At 48.9% G+C, this 23,674-nt stretch overlaps 2 protein-coding genes across 3 annotated transcripts in view; one reads left to right on the forward strand and one right to left on the reverse strand.

The window, feature by feature from the left end:
* Positions 1–4,367, forward strand: Aqp6 (aquaporin 6). The gene is made up of 4 exons (XM_034517244.2): positions 1–886; positions 1,577–1,735; positions 1,974–2,054; positions 2,743–4,367. Exons 1-4 carry the CDS (start codon positions 494–496, stop codon positions 2,938–2,940), a joined length of 831 nt encoding a protein of 276 aa, XP_034373135.1. The 5' UTR covers positions 1–493; the 3' UTR covers positions 2,941–4,367.
* A 13,812-nt stretch (positions 4,368–18,179) lies between these two features.
* The window catches only part of Racgap1 (Rac GTPase activating protein 1), a 30,597-nt gene continuing 25,102 nt past the window's right edge, over positions 18,180–23,674 (reverse strand). For both annotated transcript variants that reach the window (XM_034517022.2, XM_076912074.1), the window contains exons 12-17: positions 23,474–23,672; positions 21,434–21,539; positions 21,159–21,291; positions 20,799–20,922; positions 19,805–19,910; positions 18,180–19,228 (exon numbers count right to left, since the gene is read on the reverse strand). In XM_034517022.2, coding sequence (XP_034372913.1) covers positions 19,153–19,228; positions 19,805–19,910; positions 20,799–20,922; positions 21,159–21,291; positions 21,434–21,539; positions 23,474–23,672 — 744 coding nt within the window. In that variant the 3' untranslated portion in view covers positions 18,180–19,152. The remainder of the gene's footprint in view (positions 19,229–19,804; positions 19,911–20,798; positions 20,923–21,158; positions 21,292–21,433; positions 21,540–23,473; positions 23,673–23,674) is intronic.

Here is a 23,674-nt window from a genome sequence, read left to right on the forward strand (position 1 = left end):
TACCCCACCTATTTAGACAGAGAGGCTAGGCAGTTAGGACACAGGAGCCCCTGAAGCAGGCCTTGGACTTCGGCTTCTCAGTGATCTTGCTGTGTCTAAGCTGACGTTAGGGATCTGACTTCTACTCCCTAAGTCCCGAGCTCCCAGGCTAGACATTTTTGGCACCCAGTTCTAGGATGTTCCAGCTCAGTGCCCAGCTCAGACTTACTGACCTGGCCCCCTCATGTCAGGTGAGCTCAAGCTGGAGCAGACACGTGAACACTCTGGACCTCCCACCCCCAGACGCGCACAATACCATCAGCAGGGTCTCCGTCAGTTTGAGCAGCTTGCTCCTCAGGCTAGCAGTGTGCTGGAGGCACCTTAGCTGGGCTGGTGAGGCTGCCACAGAAAACGAGGCCAGTAGAGTAGGGGAGGGGTCAAGAGACCTGAGGGGAACAGAGAGAATCAGGGAGGAGAAGAAGAAGCAGACCTGCAGGCAAGCAGGTGACAAGACATGGAGACAGGGCTGTGTAACAGAGCTTACCTGCTGGTTGGCGGGCTTTGGACCGCCATCAGCAAGGCTCTTTTTGCTGAGTTCCTGGCCACAGGGCTGTACGTTTTCTTTGGTGTGGGCTCCGTCCTGCCCTGGCCTGTGGCACTTCCTTCTGTACTGCAGATTGCCATCACCTTCAACCTGGCCACAGCCACAGCTGTGCAGATCTCCTGGAAGACCAGCGGGGCCCACGCCAACCCTGCTGTGACTCTGGCCTACCTCGTGGGATCTCATATCTCTCTGCCTCGGGCTATGGCGTACATAGCTGCTCAGCTGGCCGGGGCCACAGTCGGGGCTGCTCTTCTTTATGGGGTAACTCCAGGAGGTGTCCGAGAGACCCTTGGGGTCAACGTGGTAGGTGCAAAGAGGCCCAGGCATGTAGCTAATGATAGGGTACCTGAGGGAGTCAGGTGGTCGAGGTGGGAGGCCAGACAGGAGGAAACAATGTAACTGTGCACCTAGAGCTGCTCGGAGCAGGTCCCGGGGTTCTAGAGGAATGGACTTAAGCATTCACCTAAGCGGAACAGAAATAGCAACACAGTGTGATAAACAGATGGGACGGAGAGAGGCTGTACGAAGAGGAGGGAATCAGAAGGACTGGACAACTGAGAGCTGGCAGAACAGAGCCAAAAAAGAGCTGGGCTTGAGAAAGGGAGAGGGCCCCCTTAACTGGCCTCGTACTTTTTCTCTCCATCCTGCCGGCTTCCCAGTTTCCTAGGCTGCTTCACATCCCTAATCATCTCTTCTCCATCCATCTGCTCCTACCGCTACCCGCAGCCCCTCCGTTCTTTCCTCAAGCTTTCTCCTTTACTTTGGTGGCACCCCCTGAACACCGAGCTCACTCAATGGCAGAGTGGGAGATGTGCTAGGCACTTGCACGGGGAGCAGCATCCGGATGTGATGTGAGCCAGCTACACACTTCACAGGCCTCCCTTAGATTCTGATGCGGTGTCAGCCCTGAGCAGAGGAGACTCGGAAAGACTAGGGAGTCTCACTGTCCTGTGCTCAGAGCCCAAGTCCACTCCGGTGCAATCCTCTCCAAAGGTCCACAACAGCACATCGACTGGCCAGGCGGTGGCCGTGGAGCTGGTTCTGACGCTGCAGCTGGTGCTCTGTGTTTTTGCTTCCACGGACAGACGGCAGACCATGGGGTCCCCAGCTGCCATGATTGGGATCTCTGTGGCACTGGGCCACCTCATTGGGGTAAGGGTCAAAAGGGGACACCTCGCATGTGAGCATACTAGAGCGCTTCCTGAAGAACCCTAAGGCCCTAAATAAAGCTCCTCGTGTCTTGTGGTTGAAGGCATGCCCTCTAATATGGGGTGTGTGTGTGTGTGTGTGTGTGTGTGTGTGTGTGTGTGATCTGAGCCAGGACAGTGGGGAATGTCCTCCTCCAGGCTGCCTCAAACCTCTCATTCTTTGTCCTACACTTCCTTACCAGATCTACTTCACTGGCTGTTCCATGAACCCAGCTCGATCCTTCGGCCCTGCTGTCATTGTTGGGAAGTTCGCAGTCCATTGGGTGAGGTCCTCTACTGGTAACCTTGAGGGTGTGTGTGTGGTGGTGGTGGTGGTGGTGGGGTTAGGCAGAACAAATAGAGATAGCAGGTTTTGCCATTAGGAAATCCACACAGAGTTGAATAAACCAGCTCCTACCCCCAGGCTATTTAAACCACCCAGGAGTGCAGATTTCCCTACGTTCAAAAAGCCAAGGTGAGCGTCCTGGCTTGCACTGAGTTTCAGCTCCAATAGCCTGCAGTATCCAGGGACTCACACAAAATGGGCCAGGGCAGAAACTGCAGCCTTGGCCCAGGCTTCTTGTTCTGGCTGTTTCCTTCTTCACTTTCTCCAGCTGGACCAAATTTCAAACTTGAATAAAGAAAAGACAAACAGAAATAGACCACACAGAAGCACAGACAGAAACAGCAATACAGTCAGAGCTAAACCAGGAGAGGTGAGAGGAAGACGCAGGAGTGGGTGAGGAGACTGGAGCCCAGCTTTAGCTTTGGCTGCACCCTCCAATGCCCGACTCCAGGGAAGTCAAGGTCCCCTCACCTTTGGGCTCATAGTTCTCAGGTCCTTGCCTTGTAGGCATTTGGTGAGTCTCTGGAGCTGGGGTTGAGGAAGCCAGACGCCAGTCACTGCTGGGGAAGCAGGCAGTTTCTGAAAACTACCTTGTGCTCACTGCCTGCCTACGTCTCTCTCCTCAGATCTTCTGGGTAGGACCGCTCACAGGGGCTGTCCTGGCTTCGCTGATCTACAACTTTATCTTGTTCCCCGATACCAAGACTGTAGCCCAGCGACTGGCCATCCTTGTGGGTACCACAAAGGTGGACAAAGTGGTAAACGTAGAGCCCCAGAAGAAAGAATCACAGACAAACTCAGAGGACACAGAAGTGAGCGTGTGACAGCCTCTGGCCCCTTGGGCTTCCAGGGCAGCTGCAGGTGGGCAGCACGCCTTGTATGGCCCAGTTTGAGGTGTCCCTGGTGTGTGGGATCAGGAGATTTAGCCACATGTCCTAACAGTAGGTACCAATCTTTATCCCTGGCCATTCATTCTCCTCTCTTGACCTTGTGTAGGCTGACCTTCCATTTGCAATGGCCCCCAACCCTGCCACCCCAGCGCTTGGCCTGGGAAATAGCTGAGCCTTAGGCACACCACCATGACTAGTTTCCACACTGATAGAAAGAATCTGGAGGTAAATCCATCCAGTTAACTTTCCAAGGCCTTCCTTGCCTTCCCTTTTTTCTTCTCCCTTCATTCAGTGTTTAAATTTAAATTTCTCCATGTGACGCATTTCGTCTGGCCATTTTTACTCATGCTTTGGCTTTGTAGATCCCCTCCCTGGATTCTCTCCCCAAACCTCCTGGCCACTCCCTGCTGGTCCTCACCTTACCCTCCCAAGGTCCTCCACTTCTGCTGTAATGTTGCTTTCGTGTTACATGTTTTCTGTTGTCCTCTCTCCCCAGTGCCCCCATTCCCTTCTGCCTAGTCACCCAGTCTACCCCAGTCCCCCGGCCCCTCTCCCTAGTCCCCCGTTTCCCCCACATGCCTTCTTCTCTCTCATGGCCTTTTCTGTTACCTAATGGCAAGAGCAAAGGGAGATAGAAATCACACAGCGGAACCCAGTGGGCACCCTAGGCCTCTGAATCTCTGTCTTGGAGAAAGGGGAATTGGGGCTCAAGTATCCATTCTGCTTGGATTCTGACGAGGGAGCTTCAGAACCCCCAAACTTTCCCCCTGAGAATTGGGGAATACCAGTCTTTGGGACAGCCTGAGCTTCTCCAAAGGTTTCTCTGTTCTAGGTGTGGTTTGGTGTTTCCCTGAGGACAAAGGTCACTCTTCCAAAAGGCCACTGGTCCTACCTCCCAGATGCTTAGGAAGGGCTCTACCTGGGACTAGGTGACACAGAGGAACCTTCTTACAGGAAGCCCCCATGCCCCCTTGTCCTCCCTCCACCCCCCACCATGCCTCACTCCCTCAACACCCTAGACCAGAAGCCTCTGAAATCTGATTTTCAGAATCATGACCCCAAAGAAACTGTTAAGTCCTGTTAAACAATGAGACCACAGAAGGACCCAGAAGGTGGAGATCACAGACTTAGTGTGTCTAAAAGGCCCTGGGAGTTGGATTGTTTTTGCTACATGGTGAAGGCCACTGTACATCTCTGCCAATCAAAGGAGGCCAAGGGGTAGTGGGGTGTCCACTCTGGATTTCAGCTTACCCACTGTAAAATGGGCACACTTCTCCCTCGGGGTGCTGTGGCATCGATGAGTTAGAGAACACTCTTGGGAATTAAATGCTGGTAGAACACTCCAATAAATTGTGATTATTGTTGCAGTTACTGTAATTATTGGGTTTGGATACAATTGCTGTTGGTAATGGGAGAGAGGAGGGGAGGGGAGGGGAATGCTTGAGAGGGAAGAGAGAGGGAGAGAGGGAGAGAGGGAGAGAGGGAGAGAGAGAGAGAGAGAGAGAGAGAGAGAGAGAGAGAGAGCAGAAAAGTAGACTGTTACGTTTCACTGGTCAGTTTACCTGGAGCCCTGCCCTCTTCTTTCTGAGGTCTACTGACCTGGGAGCTTTGTGGGGGTGGAGTGGGGAGGGGCCCTGGAATGAAGAAATAAGCCAATTCAAGTCAGTTCTCATCTCTATGGCACCCATCACCATGGTACCGTGAGATGCAGCAGCCAAACCCATAAAAAAAAAAAAAAAAGACAACTGCTAAAGTCCTTTTCCGAATTTTCCAGTGGCCAGGATGAGGGAGGGAGGGAGGGAGGGAGGGAGGGAGGGCTGCCAGTCTTTCAAGGGCAGGTTGATGGACCAGACTGCAACCTATGACTACTGCAGTGGCCGATGGCCGTGGCCTAGCATCTATGTTCTGCATTCTGTGATATCATTGGTACCAAGGATTATCCCTATCTCTCAAGCTGAGTCCTCATCATCCATCTTCACAATCTCGAAAAGCCCCAGGGCATCTTGCTTCTTGTGCCCTTTTATAAACAGGGACAGCGGTGTGTGTGTGTGTGTATGTGTGTGTCTGTGTCTGTGTGTCTGTGTGTATATGTGTGTGTATCTGTGTATGTGTATGTATGTGTGTATGTGTATGTGTGTATGTGTGTGTCTGTGTATGTGTCTCTCTGTGTGTCTGTATGTGTGTGTGTTTGTGTGTATGTGTGTATATGTTTGTGTATGTGTCTGTGTGTGTGTTTGTGTGTATGTGTGTATATGTTTGTGTATGTGTCTGTGTGTGTGTTTGTGTGTGTTTGTGTGTATGTGTGTGTATGTTTGTGTATGTGTGTGTGTATATGTCTCTTTGTGTGTCTGTGTGTATATGTATGTGTATATGCTTGTATGTGTCTGTGTGTGTGTCTCTTTGTGTCTGTGTGTATATATATGTGTGTGTATGTTTGTGTGCGTGTCTCTTTGTGTGTATGTGTGTGTATGTGTCTCTCTGTATGTCTGTGTGTTCATCTGTTTACAAACACATGATCGATTTGCCAAGGTCACTTGACCCCATCTCATAGACCCCTAAGGTGTCCCTAGCTCCCTCGATTAGAAATTTCTAAAATAGAGCTCCATGGGGTCTCAGACAAGCTGCAGCCACGGAAGGGGCAGGGGCTAGTGTTGTAGTGGGAAGCTCCTGCTGTAGGCTTTTAAGCCTCTTGACAAATTATCTCTGTGGCCCCAGAGCCAAGCACACCCTGGGTGCTCAATAAAAATCAGATGAATGAGTGACTGAGGCCGGGCAGCTGGGGAGGGAGACGAGGCAGTAATTGATCAAGAAGAAGAAAATCCAGAACTTGCAGCTCCAAATGAGCCAAAATGAGGGCAGCTGAGAAGCCTCTGCTTCCATGCAGGGCTGGGAAGAGGGCGGCAGCTCGGGTTTGTTTCTCCACCCACCACTCTGGAGGCATTGGCAATCCTGGAATTTAGGTGTGAGAGGCACAGAGGTCCTTGTGATCACAGACAGGCACTGGGAATCAGGAGTGTTAAACACACAGGTTTGTTCCTTCAAAGGGAGGGATGCAGCCAGGTGATGGTGGCACAGCCTCTGATCCCAGCACTCGGGAGGCAAAGGCAGGGGGATCTCTGAGTTAGAAGCCAGCTTGGTCTACAGAAGGCGTTCCAGGACAGCCAGGGCCACACAGAGAAACTCTGAATCAAACAAACAACAAACCAAACAAACAAAAAATATGATGCATAACCTGTTACATGCCTAAAGTGGAAGTGGTTAATGACCTGGTGACCTGGTGACCTTTGCAGTGGACGAGACCACACCAGCTCACCCTAGATCCTTATCATAAGCTTTATGGAACATGTCACATGTACTCTACAAAGAATTCCAACATAGTTACATCCTAAGCTTTGCGTGCACACAGGATTGACTTATCGTCGTCATCAGGGAAATTTTCACCAAATTGTGCTGTGCTTATATGGCTGCTACTCATGTCAGACTCAAAGTTTGACCCAACACCAGCTACTTAGTCACAGTTAACCAAACTGTCTTCTTGCCTCCCACAGACTGTTACTCTGCTGGACATGGTGGTCACAGAGATCCCCCAAAGGGACCCAGAACAGCAAGGGGGTGGTGGCTTGAGGGAGAGCTGGGGACCGTTTTTTTTTTTTCACTGATAGCTCTTTAGCACCCTCTGGGGAAGGACCAGAGGAGGGGCAGGCGGCCAGAGAAATGAGGAACTAGGAATCAGGTTAGAGCTGAAGAGTGTCAGAGGTTGGACAGGACGAGAAAGCGAAGGTTAGCCTCTCCTTCCCTGGAGACTTTCCTAGGATGACAGGCCATCTGTTTGGACAAGGGAAGAGTTGGCCTCCGGCGCTCCCGATCTCAGGGGCTCCAGCTGGAGAAGTAGGCTTCACCACCATCACCACCACATTCCCTGGGGCTGGCTGGGGACAAAGGGTCTGGGGAGGACAGAAACCCACCAGGCAGGCCCTCAGTGCGTGTGCCTCCTGTCTCTCATTTGTCAGGGGAAGTTTTTAATTAATGGTGTGTAATCTGATCTGGCCGTCTTCCTGCTGAGTACTGCTTTCAATCAGTGGGGCCATCTGCAGTGGCAATTCATAATTCTCTCGAGGGGGAGGGGGACTCAGGATGGGTGCCTTGGTGATTAATACAATTAGTCTTTTATGTTGATGATTGTCTTAGCGGGAGCAGATGATACAAGCCCAGAGCCCAGGCAGCTGCTTCCGATTGGCTGGCGGGAAGCCCCTTGACACCCCACCCCCACCCTGCCCCTACTGCTGGTCTTTAAGTTACAGTCCCAGGTATAAAGAGGACAGGCCTCATGGGACACATACTGTGCAAGGTGGGAGAGGCCAGAGAGGTGCCAGACACTGGGACACATTAGTCCGCAGGTCTGAGGAAAAATGGGGACCAAATCAGGGATTTACTTTCCAAGAAAATCGCTTTGCCTTAAGGAATTCTTCTGCCAAGGCTGAAGAAAAAGATAGGGCTGGCGTGTGGCTCTGCCTGCTGAGTGCTTGCCTAGCCAAGCGTGTCCAAAGCCCTAGGTTTGACCTCCAGCACCACATAAATGTGGTGTGGTGGCATGTGTCTGTAATCCTAGCACTTAGGAAATGGGGACTGGAGGTTAGAACGTTTACCTTACTCTATAGCCTGAGTTGGCCCTGAACCTGAAGAGAAATGTCCTCCTGCCTCAATCTCCCAAGGGACCGTAGGCTCTCAAGCTTTCTGGGTCATGGACTCATTTACTCATACGGAAAACTCAGTGAAGGGACAGCCAGGATAGCTTTGTGACACCTGTTGTTACCACATGTGACACAGAGTCGAATTCCATGGCTCCTATCACCACTGTGGGGGATGCCATTTCATCCATGAGAGCACGGCTGCTTCCTGTGTGGTTCCCGACTAAAGAAGACACCATCGCCTCCTTTCCATTCCCTGGGCTTAGCTGAGCCATGGAGTGGTGTGTGTGTGTGTGTGTCTGTATGCATGTGTGTGTCTGTGTGTGTGTGTCTGTATGCATGTGTGTGTCTCTGTGTGTCTGTATGCATGTGTGTGTCTGTGTGTGTGTGTCTGTATGCATGTGTGTGTCTCTGTGTGTCTGTATGCATATGTGTGTCTGTGTGTGTGTGTCTGTATGCATGTGTGTGTATGTGTGTGTGTGTCTGTATGCATGTGTGTGTGTGTCTGTATACATGCGTGTGTATGTGTGTGTCTCTGTGTGTCTCTGTGTGTGTGTGTCTGTGTGTGTGTCTGTATGCATGTGTGTGTCTGTCTGTGTGTGTGTCTGTATGCATGTGTGTGTATGTGTGTATCTGTGTGTGTATGTGTCTGTGTGTGTCTGTGTGTGTATGTGTGTGTCTGTGTGTGTATGTGTATGTGTGTGTCTGTATGCATGTGTGTGTATGTGTGTGTGTGTCTGTATGCATGTGTGTGTCTCTGTGTGTCTTTGTGTGTGTGTGTCTGTGTGTGTGTGTCTGTGTGTGTGTGTCTGTGTGTCTGTATGCATGTGTGTGTCTGTCTGTGTGTGTCTGTATGCATGTGTGTGTATGTGTGTCTCTGTGTGTGTGTGTCTGTGTGTGTGTGTCTGTATGCATGTGTGTGTATGTGTGTCTCTGTGTGTGTGTGTCTGTGTGTGTGTCTGTGTGTGTGTCTGTGTGTCTGTGTGTGTATGTGTCTGTGTGTCTGTGTGTGTCTGTGTGTGTGTCTCTGTGTGTGTCTGTGTGTGTATGTGTCTGTATGTGTGTCTGTGTGTATGTGTGTCTGTGTGTCTGTGTGTGCATGTGTGTGTGCGGCATGTGTGTTCCTGGAAGTGAACTCCAAAGGAAAGGTGACATGTCACACACAAGAAGAAAAATAAATAACAGTGACCTTCTCAGAGCAGAGAAGCAGACCACTGGAGAGATGGTGGCTAGGAAAGCTGGGAAAGCTAGGAAAGCTGGCTGGGAGGAGCATCAGGACTGAAGGTGCAGTAGTAACTAAGTGAGAAGGAGGGTTTTGAAGATTGGAACTTCATATGAAAGAAAACAACAGGAATCAAATGTGATGGTATATACCTATGGTCCCAGTACTCCAGAGACTGAGGCAGGGGGGTACTCATGAGCCAAAGGCCAGCTTGACCTCTTATCATCATATCTCAACACCCCCCCCACACACACACACACACTCATTTAATAAAAGAGCCATGGGGTGCCTCAGAGCTGGATGCGCTGTTCCTGGGCTGCTTGGTGGCCTGGAGGAACTGGAGATGGGAGGGAAGCTGGCCACGCAGTGGATGTCATCAGCACAGTCCCCACATATGCCTGCCATATTGAACCCCAGGCCTGCATGTGTACTGGCAAGGCCCAGGACAGACATCCAGACTCCAGGAGAGGGAAGCCTGTGAGAGCTCTGAGATTGGACGAGCCCCATCAAGACCCCAGAGTCTAGCCTTCTGCACCCTACAGAATTCCCTGAGCTGGCTTGCAATCCTAGCTTCTCAGTCTACGGTAGGCCTCAGCCAGTTTCCAGGATAGCCTAAAGCTGCTTGTAGCTACACCCAACCTCTCTGGGTCCTCATCAACTAGAAAAGTTAGCTTGGGGGTGGCCTCAGAAGAAACTCAAGGCACTCAATCCTGGGCTTCTACCCTGTGTCCTTGGGGTTGGGATTGTGTGTGTGTGTGTGGGTGTGTGTGTGACTAATCCTTCTTCCTTCACAGACAGCCCCTCCCCCAGCTAATTCCTACTCCATAAAATGACCTCGGTCTTCTGGGTTCCTAACTTTGTGAGGTGTGAAGTTTGCAGAAGATTTGAAGAGTGATTCAGAGAGCCATTTCCAAAACACCTCTTCCAGTCGGAGGTTCTGATAGGACGCTCTCCCATCAGCCAGGGACAAGGCTGTTTGTGTCAGTGTACAACTGGCTCAGATGAGGACTGTCCCTCCTGTTGACAGCTAGAGAAAAACCGCACCTAGATCAGGACAGTACAACATCAGCCGCAAGCACACACACACATCTAGTGGGGCACAGTCAGCACACATGAAGTCCCAGCCACTCTGGAGGCTGAGGCAGGAGAATCCCTTGAGCCGCACATGCCCTGAGTGGAGTCTGATCTCTTCCATGGTCCTACCTAATGGCCTGACTGCATTTTCAGTGGGATTACAAAGAGACCTTCCAGGCTTCAGAAACTTGCCTTGGGCTCCAGCAGTGAAGCCCAGCCTCTCCCTGCCAACAGTTAGTTGTATGTCTTCGCCCAGGACCGCTGCTTCTTGCTTCACTTCCTGTTGATTGTTACAGTCACAGTAATTTCTGGGGACCTTTTCCATTTGGGAATGTAATCTTTTGTTCAAAATATGTGGATGTTTCTTCTTTGTCTTCTCATTGCTCCGGTAGTGATTTTTTTTTTTTGTTTTCAAATTTATTTTTATGAATTTGAGTACAATGAAGCTGTCTTCAGACACCCCATAAGAGGGCATCGGATCCCATTACAGATGGTTGTGAGCCACCGTGTGGTTGCTGGGAATTGAACTCAGGTCCTCTGGAAGAGCAGTCAGTGCTCTTAACTGCTGAGCCATCTCTCCAGCCCCTGGTAGTGGTTTTTATAAAATAAAATACATTAAATTGCACAGAGTTGGATGGTTAATGAGTAAAGCACCAGTGATGTCAGACACAGATGGAGAGAGACAGACAGAACCAATATCAGATCCTGGTTTGAAGAATAGCATAGAGCAATATCCTTGCCATCTTAAACAAAGTCAAATATGACATGTTGATCAGGGTGCTTGCTAGTGACTTTGAACTCCTGCTGGGAGACTCCACGGGTGAGGAGAAAGGATTACCCACAGCACTGCCCCACCTGCTCTCCTCCATGGCTCAGAGCAACACTGGGGAGTAAAGGGGAAGAGAAAAACCAAGCTTGATAGATTTTTTTTTTTTAACCTACAACTTCGGGCCAGCTGCAGTGGTGTCAGAGAGAAAGGCAGAGAGGAGTTAAGAGCTAATCAAGGCAAAGCATCTAGCCAGCTGTGGCCACTCTGGGCAGCTATGGCAGGGGGTCAGCATAGCCAAGATCTGCAATCATGTCTCAAGGAGAGAGCCTCACAGGGAAGAGTCACACAGAGTCAGCAGAGCTGCGGAGACCAGGCACTGTCAGAGGGGGTTACGGGAGTCTGACGATGTTAATTAATAGACTGCAGTTAGTGGACAGAAAAAAAAAGAGAGAGAAATAAAAAATGGATTTCAGAGCACTGATTAGGGCCGATGAAGAAGTAAAGACTCTAAGGGAGAAGGCCAGAGATGGGCAGAGACCAGTATCCTAACTCTAGATATGAAACAGGGCCCAGACAGGCCACAGCCCAGCCCAGGATGGAGGTCTGTGATGTCAGAGACAAGAGCCATGTGCTGAATGGTCTCCACCTGGAAACAGCATCCAGGCCCCCAGCAGCTGATCTCCTTTCTCCCTGGATCCCAGCCTTACATCATCACTGTGGAGACTGTCAGCTCCCGGCTCTCCCTCCCCTACTCCCACCCACTCCACTCCTATTCTGCCCTGGCACTGAACACCTTTTTGCTAGATTATGTGAGCACCTGTCACAGAAAGGCCTTTTAAAACAAAATGATATTTTTAGTCTACTAATTGCAGGACATGTTCCCCTGACTCTAGTGTCTGTCCCGAGCTAGAGGATTCATTTTCTTCCCATCAGTTTTCCAAGTCACAGCTTTTCCTCTCCCTCTCTTGGTCTCATTTTGTGGTAGCACATAGCCCAGGCAGGTCTCAAACTTGTAATAATCCTCCTGCCTTGGCCTCCTCTCTGGAGCCATCCAGATGTACGTCAGTGGGAGAGGACTTCCTTGGGTATTCTGGACTTGACAAGCAAACTGGACAAAGATCATATGAACACTCCCAACGGCCTTTTCAGATACAATGCCTTGCCACCTCTAGACAATTTTGTGTCCATGACTGACCTTCATCACTGATCTCCGTTCAACAGTGTTTCTCCCCTTCTTGATTCTTTTTGCTCTGGGGATAATGACTGGGATACATCTCGATCCTGTATTACAAGCTGCCTGTCGGCTCCTTTGTGCTAAGGCATCTTGTAGATTCTTGGTGGCTCTGCTCTCCCTGGAGCAGCTATGCTCAAACAAGGGATGCCCTGGGGTTTTGCTTGTTAGTTAGTTCCAGGGCCTGAACCCCTGGGTTGAATCCCCAGTCTTCGCCGTAAGCATGCACCAACTCACTGTGTCTTAGTTACATTTCTATTGCTGTGAAGAGACCACCAACCAAGACCTAAACAACTCACAGAAGAGATCATATAACTTGTGGGTTTACGGTCTCAGGGCGTTGGTGTCTGACTACCATGGTAGGAAGCGTGGCAGCAGACAGACAGCTGCCGCACTTTAGTGGAAGCTGTATGCAGACAAGAGGATTCAAGAGACAGAGAGCTTGACAGGCTTCTGAAGCCCACCCCCAGTGACACACCCCCTTCAGCAAGGCCACACCTCCAAATCTTCCCAAACAGTTCCACCAACTGGTTGTATGGTCAAACATACAACCCGACGTGGGCCATTCTGTTTTGAACCACCACATACCAGAACTGTTTTAACGTGTTTTTGATCATGGTAAGGTGGCAGGTTAGTTACCCACTAACAGAACAGCTTATACTTCCAACCAAAACAACACTGAATGTAGGAATATATGGCATTATCTTATGAGCCAACCAGAAAAAAAAAAAGCATACATTGTAAAACTCCATTGATTATGAGGTGCCTCCAGTCTCCTAGGTATTAGCGAGGCATTTTAAAAGCACATCTTATAATCAATGAAATGATCGTTTCTCCTTCCAATCTTGGGTCTTTAAATCAAGGCTTAAATCAGGGAAGCCTCAAGTCGTCCTCTCAGAGGGATGGCTATCACCTCCCTGTCTTCTCACACTGCCCGTGTGTCGCGATGCCAGCTTTTAGGTTGTACAGACTATGCCTTGGAATCCTTTTCACAGAGGCAAGACACACATACGTCATGCCAGTCTGGGAGCTGTATTCTCTTTCACAGCAGATTATTTCCACATTATTGTCTGTAAACTTTCCTTCAGTGAGCACAAAGCCAGGACACCCAAAGAGAAAGGGGGAACACCGTAAACAGACAAGAATGGGGAGCACCCTCCACACTCGGAACTCCAAGCAGACAGCCGCACTGTTGCCACTTTGGTGGACAGAGCATGATACTGGGGTGGGATAGCCTAGCAGTCAGCAAAAGAATGGAGTCCTCCACTGCACAGAAGCCTGAGCCTTGCAGGAAATGGGCTGACCCGAAGCACCAGAGAACCAGAGAAGCTTCACTGTGGCCTCCCCTCCTCCGTTCCACTGATGGCCCATGGCAGCAGAGCTGACACCTACTCAGGGTTGGGTTGGATCAAGTTCAATGGAGGCCAGTGAGCTTCCCACCCTCCTAACTCCTGACTTGCCCTGTAGGCAGCTGTGCAGAGGTGAGGGAAGGGAGGTCTTGCTCTCTAGGCCCAGGGAGAAGCTTGAGAGCAGAGGAGCAAGGTTTGAGGGAGATGGGAAAGCAGTCCCTCCTCCCCCATTTATATGGTGGCAGGCATTGGGGTGGGGGTGGGAGGGTTGCAGAGTCGTCTCCTGGTCCTTAGGCACCTCAGCTAAGGGTATGCTGCTCTTCTGTGGTGGTGAGCCGTCAATCGGGTACTCTTTTCAAGGCACCCGGTGTGTTCTCATCGACATAGCAGCTCCTGGTCTAAAGTGTCAAGAGGGTGGCAGACTCTTCCACACTCAGCTCCTACAGTCTGGGTGTGTGCCTGGAGCTTAGGCCTTCTTGCACACCCGACCGAGCACGTCGGCTTATGCACTGGAGCCACTCTGTCCCTGTCACACGTCTGTCAAGTTTCCATCTGGTCTGTGCTGGAGCACACTGGAGCTCTCTGGAGCCAGCATGCTGCCTAGAGCATAGGAGACGATGTCCGGCTGGCAGGGCCTGTGCCAGCTCCACTATCTCGGCTGCCCCTGCCAAGCTCTGCATGACCTCCCTTCTCTCTTCACTCTTTAACATCGTTCTGGGGCCTCTTCAACCCTTGGGGAAGCTTTTCTAGTCTTTACCTTCACGTTTGTGCCTGTGCCAGAGTCTGAGTTTTCCCAGGAACTGGGGTGTGGGGCAGTTAAGGGGACAGCAGCCACTGTGGGCCAGAGAGCTTGGTTATCTAAGTCTACTTCATGGCACTGCTCAGCTCTGGCTCTCCCAGGACCACAGTTTTGAGACAATAATGGCCTAGCACTCTAACAATGTTAACCAGCCACTTCCCACCCCACCAGGTTATCTTTCCTGGAGCCTCCAAGCAGCACCATGAGAAGATGCAGAGATTAGTCCTCTAACCCATCGAAGACGGCTCCCTTAAGCCGCCGACCGACCGCGGGAGGTTCCCTGTTAAAGCAAAGCAGCTGGAAAGGGCTTAGCCTTTTAATGCCAGCAGCTGTATCTCCAATGTGGCTGCTCTGCTGAGGGGCTGGATGCTGTCCAGGAGCATCAGGCTTTTAGCCCTAGTCAGTGCACATTAGCCCAGGAGGGAAGAGCAGCCAGCTCCCTGGGAGGAAAGGCGGTGCTTTATTCAAGCACCCCTGCTCCTAAGCTTTGCTTTCCCAAGAAAACTCTCAGCCCCTTTGTATCTCTCTAGCTACTGCATACTGGATGGAGCATATCCTCTCACAGGCAGTGTCCCCTCTGTGGCAGGAACAACTCACCTAAGGACAAGGCCACTTGTTAGTTTTGACAACAGAAAGACTTTGGACCATTAACCACACTGACTCCTTGGGCTGGAGTCATTTCCCCTCTCTAAGGTGTAAGGAATTCCTCTGATCCCGGGTATGCAGACATGTGGACATAACTCCGTGGAGAGCACTGGGCCCCAGGGTTGATGAGGGGGAAGCTGAACAACCCTCAGAAAGCCCTGGCACAGCTCAGGCTGCTGAAGAGATCACTCGAAGACTTCTTACTCAGAGCCAGATGGTAAACATGAGTTGGAGTGAGAGCTAATGCCACTCAGAGGGAAAGTCAAAGAGCTAATCCCTTGACACGTTCCTCAAAGCTGGCTGATAGCTTGGCTCAGACTTGTCTGTCTTTGGCTTTGAGCTCCATGGCACAGACGCCATGCACGGGTGGCAACACAGAGTAACAACCTCACGTGCTCATACCTGTTCATTCTCCTCCTTCCATACAGAAAACTTCCCAGGACCACCAAGTCCTCTGTTCTGTTGAGCAATACCCCACCCAGCAGAAAGTCTGTCCTCAGTCCCCTGCCAGTAGTGTGGCTGCCCCCGTTCTTTCTGTGGCACGTCTTAGAATGCTGAACTGTATTCACAGTTTCTTCACTTAGAAAGCTGGGCATGGTAGCATCCTTTTGACTCAGGACTGAGATCTAGTCTCAGATAAGTTCTTATAATGATGGGAACATAAAACTCTGAAATGGGAATGATTGCTAACTGCTTCTTACCACAGGTGTTTTTTTGTTTTGTTTTGTTTTGTTTTTTGGGGGTTTTCTGTCTATTTAATATACAGGTGTTTGTCAGCAAGTGTCTGAGCACCACACAAACCAGGTGGATCCCCTGGAACAGGAGCTGCAAACAGTTGCAAACCCTTGTGTAGACACTGGGAATTGAACCTGGGTCCTCTGGAAGAACAGCCAGTTCTGTTAATCACTGAGCCATCTTTCCAGTCAGGCCTTTACTACAGAGGGATTTGGTTCGACTGGTACAGTGGCTGCCTAGCATGCATGCACATGAAACCCTGGGCTTGACCCCTACCACCACACACTGCTGTGGTGGTACACAGCTGTAATCCCAGCATTCTAGATGGGGAAGCAGAACAATTAGAAGTTCAAGATCATCCTCTGCTACTTTGTAAGTTTTGAGACTAGCATGGGCTATATGAGACCCTATCTCACAATCAAAAATAAATCAAACCCAAACAAACCAAACACCCCACTTCCAAGTATTAGTCTTCAAAGGTGGCCTTCTTTCCCATCCTACATGACAGGACAAAACTCTCACCCACTACAAGGTTATTCCTGGTGACATTGGCCGTCTTCCACCTGACTTCATGAATAGCAACCATCAACAAATACAGTTCTGAGAATTATGGTCTAATGAATTACATAAGACAGGGAGCTACTGGCCTAGTGCCTCTCCTCGTTTACAAAATATACTAGCTACAGGAAGTGTATTTTAAAAAATTACCAAGTTCTTCGGTTAAGTGGTCATTCTCCAAACCCTGTGTACACCAAAAGCATAATGCAATGGGCCCAGCTCTACAGGGTTACATTTTCTCTGCGCCCTGGTGATGGCTGAACCTGAATCATCACCAAGATCCTGTTAAATAAGGTATACTGGCTAAGGTCCTACTGTGTGAGGTGAGCTGACTCAAACGCTGAACCACAAGGTCATGCTCACTTCTCAAAGGTGGACTTCTACATCAGCTCTTTCTCATGCATGTTAAAAGCCCTAGGAAAAAAATAGAACATCACATCCCCAAATGTACATCGTATGTGCAGAATAATGTATGCGGCTATGTACGTATGCATGGGTACCAGAACCCCAAATAGGCACGCTGTATGTGCAGAATGATGTGAGAGCCTATGTGCACATAGGCATGAACAGAACTGCTGCTCCCAGTTGTGGTTTCACTCTGTGCAGTTTCAATTCCCCAGTCAACCGTGACCCAACAATACCAACTGGAAAATCCCACGAATAAACAAGTGCTAAATTTTAAGCCATCACCAAGCCTGGCTACAAAATTCATCTTCCTGAACAAGGAGAAATGGTTAAATGCCCACCGATAAACATAAAGCGTTGCTGTTGTATCAAGCCAGCTAATGCTTGTCCCGCTAAGTAAATACCACTGGGGAGTTGTGCATAAATTGACATTTAAGGTGTAGAGAGTCCCATTATCAGCCTTGGGATGGTGGTTCACGTCTACAATCCCAGCACTTGGAATGCTTAGGCAACACGACAGCCCTAAGTGCAGCCTACACTATGTACCGAGTGCCAGGGATATACTGAATCACTGCCCCCAAAATAAATAAAAATTCTTTTTTTTTTTTGCATCAAAGATAAAGAACATCAAAAGTGAAATAATTCTAGGCCAGTCTGGGCCAGAGAGAGACATGGTCTAAAACAAGAGAGATGAAGAGGCAGCTTGAGAAGTGTTATAAGCAAGAGATATTGGTCCAGCCACTTCAACACAGTGGATCTCTTTAATTAAAAAGGCCCTTGGTAGTTGAGCTGAGGGGCTGCTGAGGCTGAAAGCAGAGACCCTCCCTCTGCTACCATCAGAATCATCCCCACAGCTAAGGTCTCTTGGCTTAGCTCAAAACCTGAGCAACCGGTTGCCAGCAAGTGACACGCGGGGCTGTAACACGCGGGGCTGTTTCCTTTCTCATTAACGGGCCATCAATTCCTGCATAGGGTAGTCTTGCCTTCACTAACGTCACACAACTCATTTACTTCCTCCCCATTAGTGACTTCAAGTGTGCCTTGGAGAGACGCTACAGAACAGCAAATGTGGAGCCAGGCCAATGTGAAGCTTGCAAAGACACAAGAAAAGAGGTAACATCTAGGACAGAGTTAGAAAAAAGCCTAGCAGGCATGGGGGGGGGGGGGAGTCTGGGAGATGGGACCCATCTTCTGTCAATTTGCTGAGGCAGATGGGCCCTGCTGTGAGAGCTGCCCCCTCCTGGGAAAAAAGCCAGTAGGTTGCCTCCTCTCTCCACTGTTACATATTAAGCCTGCAACTGTTTGCGTTCAATCTTAGATCTATTCTGTTCACCATCTTCTGAGCTCCAAGTGCAGGTGCCCTCAGTTAATCATCCCAGCTCACTCCAGAGTCACTTCCAGCAGTGAAGGATGGTCCAGGCAGTCAGCCAGTGGCAATTTTTTTTCTTTAAATCTGCACCATTCTGATCCCTAAAGACTAGTTTAAAAAGTTTATTTTTATTATTTTTGCCTAAAATGCCTTCTTCAAACAAGAAGATAAGGAATGTAGGACTTCAGTTTAGAAAAGCAGACTGAGAAGAATAAAGTTCTCCAGGTTTACGTCAGGTTCAGCTGGGAGGTGCAAACCAAAAGACTCAAAACACTGCATGGGAAGGTATCTTCAGAAAGGACACTAAAGGACAAGAAAACCAACATCACTTTCATTCTGAAAAAGCTATTTATTTTTTTCCACATAATATTCCAAATACATGTTACAGATAAGGGTTAGTATGAATCACAAAACGTCCCAAGGAAGGAAGCCATTTTGAACACTGGAAAATGCTAACCAAAAAAGCCAATGTTCACATATATGTCTGTTTCACGGAAAAGTTCACCATCCAAAGTGCAAAGACAGAAGCAGCTAACTTTCTTCTTGCTATATGAAAATAGACAGTCTTCTCAACTGCTAGCTGACTTTTAAAACAGGCTCCACTGAACAAAGAACAAGGGGGTCAGTCATCAGAATGAACTCAGCTTTAGATCAATCTGGCTTTGACCCCAATCAACTGCAAAGTCCAGGCAGAGGCCAGCTAGAGACAGCACGGAGTGGAACCATAGCCTAGGGCACCTTCTACAACTCAGCTTAACTCAAATGGAAGTGAAACATCCTCAGATCGGTGCCTCAGCCTATCATCCCACTGCTGAGGGCTCCATGCCTTCCTCATGCTTCAGTCCCTGAAGGAAGAAGAGGAACTGGGTTCTGAGAAGGGGCCATCCTATGGCCTCTGTGCAGCTCTGTATCCTGTCCTGAAGCCTCTTGTCCTGAGATAGCTCAGGTGTACCTAGGAGGTACAGTTTCTGTCACTGTCTAAGCGACACCACAGGAAAGTCATTTCATGAGCAGTATTTGGCTTTAAGCCAAAGGGAACCCCCCCACCCCCACAAGAAGAGCCACGGCCAATCCCCATTTCCCTTCTGCCTTGGGAAAGATCTCCTATTTTAAAGCTCCCAACAACTAGTACAAGGTGCTAAGTCTCCAGGTGAGAGGGGCTAACATAGCAATCAAATTCTATGCACATTAAACTTTATTAAAACCTGGAAAACACTAAAAAGCAGTAATCACACAGGAGGGAGGCTGGAGAGCAAACAGCGTGTCTCCTGCAGGGAGTAGACTCAAACAGCAGAAACCGCTCTACTTGAGGTACGGAGCAGGAAAAAATTTGCCCTGTTGACCTAAGTTGGTGGCAGACTTGCTCTTGTTCCCAAATCTAAAAATAAATTAGAGAGGATGAATCAGAAAAGTGTTCTACAGGCTGGTGAGAAGGAAGAGAGGCCATCACTGCACACACCTGACTACCTGAGACCCCTCCCTAGAGCCTACAGAACAGTGGAAGGAAAGAACTGAAAAGCTCTTCTCCAAGTGGGTGCCCTGGTGCACACATATTACACATGCATATGAATTCTTTAAAAACATATTCTATAAAAAATACAGGATAAACAATTATGTCACTTGATATAAAGAACTAAACATGGGGACTGTCTAGGGAGCTGTTGTGTAAAGTGTTACCTACTACCCGGCAGGCCAGGTCACCGAGTCACCGCAGAGACCTTCATCTGATGGAGTTCCCGCTTCCACTTCAGTTGTTCTCATGTACTTTGTTAGATAAGGCCCTGGCTGCTCTGGGACTCATGGTGATTTTCCTGTCTCAGTCTCCCAAATGCTAGAACTGTTGGGACTCCAGGCATATACATCAATAAGCGCACACGCACATGCACACGCACACACGCGCATGCATGCACGCACGCACACACACGTGCACACGCACGCCTGCAGTTTTACATACCTGGGTGTGCTCTTGGAGAGGTTGTACAATCTCTGTGACAGGGAACTTGATAAAGGAGTCTTGACAAGCTGGAATTCAGGAGTGGTCACGGGCCCCAATAAGCTCACTTCAAATAAAATTGAGACATATTTTTAAGTGAATGGGGGAAAAAATGAGAATGGTTTGTGCTGACTGCCTCTGATCTGAACGTAGATGGTCTTAGCTGACTAGCCTCTGAAGGTCAGACACGCAGCAGGTCATTTCACAGGTCATTTTTCCCCTTGTTTTGTAACTCGCTCCTAAATCTTCTGAACTATCCAGGCAACTACTCAATACACAGCTGATACTCACTTCCGATTCAGACAATTCCCAAACTCCAAACTTGACACGTCTAATATCTGAACATTTGACTTTTACGTATACTACAAAAAACAAGACACTTTTCTTTAAAAGAAGCTTTTAATTATTCTGTCTATGTGGTGGGAATGAAACCATCAGACAGAAGCCTCCTGAGACACCTCCTGGGCAATGGCCCAACCCCTGAACCCACATCGTGGGAGGAGAAAACCAGTTCCCTCAAGTTGTCCTCTGACCTCCACAAATGCACATGGCATACGCACCCACACATAAAATAAATAAAATGTAGTAACCATTTTCTAAAATGAAACCAAATCAACATAGCACGCTAACAAACCTAATGCAGGACTTCAGCCTGGGGAGGGGACAGCGTCGCGCTGGATAGAGCTGTGTAGCTATGAAAAACTGACGAACTTTTCAAGTTGCTGGAGGCTGATTAGGAGTTGAGAGGGGACCTCACATAACCCAGAATGGCGCTGAACTCATGTGTAACTAGGACGACCTTCAACTCTTTGCCTCTGGCCTTCACTTCATACACGAGTTAGGGTTACAGGTGCTCATTACACACCCAGCCCAGAAATTCCAAACAGCTGGAAGCTCAGGGGAATGGGCCAACCGCCCAGCTCCAGAAGAAGCAGCAAACTTGGGGAGAGCTGACCTTTAACGTCTGGAGTCCGTGGTGTAGAGTTTCCATTGCCTCGCTGGCTGTCAATGTTCTCTTGGTCCACCATCATGAACTGATTCCAGTACTCCAGGGGCAGAGAGAGCAGGCGCTCTACCACCTAGAGGGCACAGGGTCAACCTTACTGCAGGTATCTGTTGTTGGTGTTTCTCAGTCTTACTCTGCAGCCCAGGCTTGCCTAGAATTTGAATTGTAGACCAGGCTGGGATGATCCTCCTGGCAGAGCCGGCCACTGCACGTGCTCACCACACAAGGCTTATTTCTGTCATTGTGCTATGTTAGTGCATTGTAAAGCTCAGACCTTCTGTATCTGTGTGTGCACACATGAACCCCTACCTTGAGCTGACGTTTGATGTCCTGGAACATTGTCACCGGATCTGGATTGGGCACCGTATGGGCAACTATTGTAGGGCCAAAGACTTTAGCTAGATTGGCAATATCCATCTTAGTGTTCGGACTCTGAGCCACTCTAAATAAAAGATTATATTAACATATTAGTCCTCTTTAAATATACACCAAAATATACATTCTATAAAATACAACTCACTGTCCACACTGTCTTCTCCATGGAAGCTTCTCTGGCTCACAGACTAAGTCTCTGCTGTACTAACCTCTGTAGGTGGATCATGAGGAAGGCCAGTGTGTCCCTGTTGGCCTGGGGCAGCTCACTGACAGTCTGGTACATGGCAGCTGTACTGTTGTCTTCATCTGTTATCTCTGTGACAACAAGAAAGCACTAAAGGTCCAGACTCTTCCCCTGGACCACAAAGGCCCACCTCTACACTGAGCTTCTGAAACTTCTGATGAGATTCATGACAACAACAGACTCCAGTTTCATTAACAGGCAGGACAGTCAGAACTTCCTAAAACTCACCACTGCAGTTAGAGGAAGCAGCTGACAACTCATTGCTGGGAAGACACACAACTGCAGTGATAAGCCACCAACAATCATTTGACATTTAAGGGCCTACTATGTACCACGTGCTATTTTAAGTGTGAGGATAACACAAACAAAAAAAGGCCTTGTTTCATGAAATAAACAATCTATTAAAAGAGCTGGTAGGAAAAGCAAAAACAAAACACACATAGGCAGTGTCCAAGAAACTGCACATGTGGAACACTAAAGCATGGGACCTGCTGCTTCTCACAAGGTGGTCAGAAAGGTGGGGTTAGGGTTAGTTTTTAAAACTGGGTCCCGGGTAGCCTACTCCAATCTCAAACTCACTATGTAGCTGAAGCTGGTCTCAAACATCCTGTCATCCTGCCCCTACTTCCCAAGTGCTGGGACGATCATGTCATATACCTGGCTTAGAAAACATGTTTCTAAGAACAAAATATATGAAGAAAAACTGGGGAGGAAGAAGAAGGAACAAACTACAGAGATATCTAGGGAGAAGCTGTTGGGGCTAAGACTTCGGCAAATACGAAGGACTGAGGTGGGTGTATGCTACAAAATCCAAGTCTCTGGGCTGGAAAGATGGCTTGTCACTTAAGAGCACTCACTGGCTGCTCTTGCAGAGGACCTGGGTTCAGTTCCAAGCTCCTGCATGGCAGCTCACAACTGCTTGTAACTCCAGCTGCAGGGGACCCAACACCCTCTTCAGGCCTTTGTAGGCCCTGTGTGCACATGGTACACAGACAGGCAAAACATCTATGTACATAAAATAAAAAGAAATCCAAGACTCCAGGATTAGAAAAGAAGAAGGAGGGGTATAAAGAAAATGGTGTTAGAGACAATAACCAGGAGCCAAGTCACACAGGTCTTTTCAACCATGTTAGACTGGAGTCAGTCTAAAAATGGCGGACAAGCTGGGTGGTGGTGGCGCATGACTTTAATCCCAGCACTCAGGAGGCAGAGGTAGGTGGATCTATGAGTTTGAAGCCGGCCCGGGCTACAAAATGAGTTCCAGGACAGCCAGGACTACACAGTGAAACCTCATCTTAAAAAAAACAAAAATTATAAAATAAAATTAAAAAAAAAAAAGAGACAAAAGGGCCACCAAGAAACTTAGTTTGAAAGGACCACACCAGCACCTGCACAAACACGATCACGTAAGGGCACAGGCAGAAACACAACAACCTGTTAGCAAGTTCTTACCATATTCCAAGGACCGACAAGTACCAGGGACTTGTGATAAGTACCAAATTTAAGGTATATTTATAGGCTAACAAGGTCTGTAGTGGAAAGAAAGGAATCAAAGCTGGTTCTGTTTTCAAAGGGATAACCTAAAACCCAACCAAGAACCAAGACCAACAAGGAACCCTGTAACATCTAATTTAGTTTAGTTCTTCCCCTCATTTTATGTGTACAGGTATGTTGCAGCCATTTATGTGGTGCCTGAGGAGGCAGAAGAGGGCAATAACCTGCGGGTCTCGGGTTACAGATAGTGTGACCCGCCCATTCAGAAGCTGCAAATCCAAAGCAGACTCTCTGGAAGAGAAGCCAGTGCTCAACCGCAGAGCATCTCTCAGCCCCTCTAGTTAAGGGAAGAAAAGGCATGATGGGGGCACGTACAGTTACTCTCCCACCCAACGGTGTGAACACCTACTACACTTCAGACACTGTATTAGGTAGTGGCAGAATTAGTAAACTATGTGAACACAGCTCAGCTCTGGAATCAGCTGATGCCACAATCAAGTTCTGCCCTTACCTGCTGCCTCCATGAAGGCTTTGCTTAGCCAAGAGGTCAGAAGGGGTTCTTTGAGGCTTCGAAGGAAGTCTTTCAGGAGGCTGCAGATGGCATGGATATCGTCCACTTTGCTGAGCAGGGGTACAGTCTTCACTTTAAGGAATTTCTCTTTCAGCTCTTTTACCGTCCGGTCACAGCCCGAGATCCTGTATAAGCCTGCCT

Source organism: Arvicanthis niloticus, chromosome 13 (assembly GCF_011762505.2).
Source record: "Arvicanthis niloticus isolate mArvNil1 chromosome 13, mArvNil1.pat.X, whole genome shotgun sequence".
Lineage (NCBI taxonomy): Eukaryota > Metazoa > Chordata > Mammalia > Rodentia > Muridae > Arvicanthis > Arvicanthis niloticus.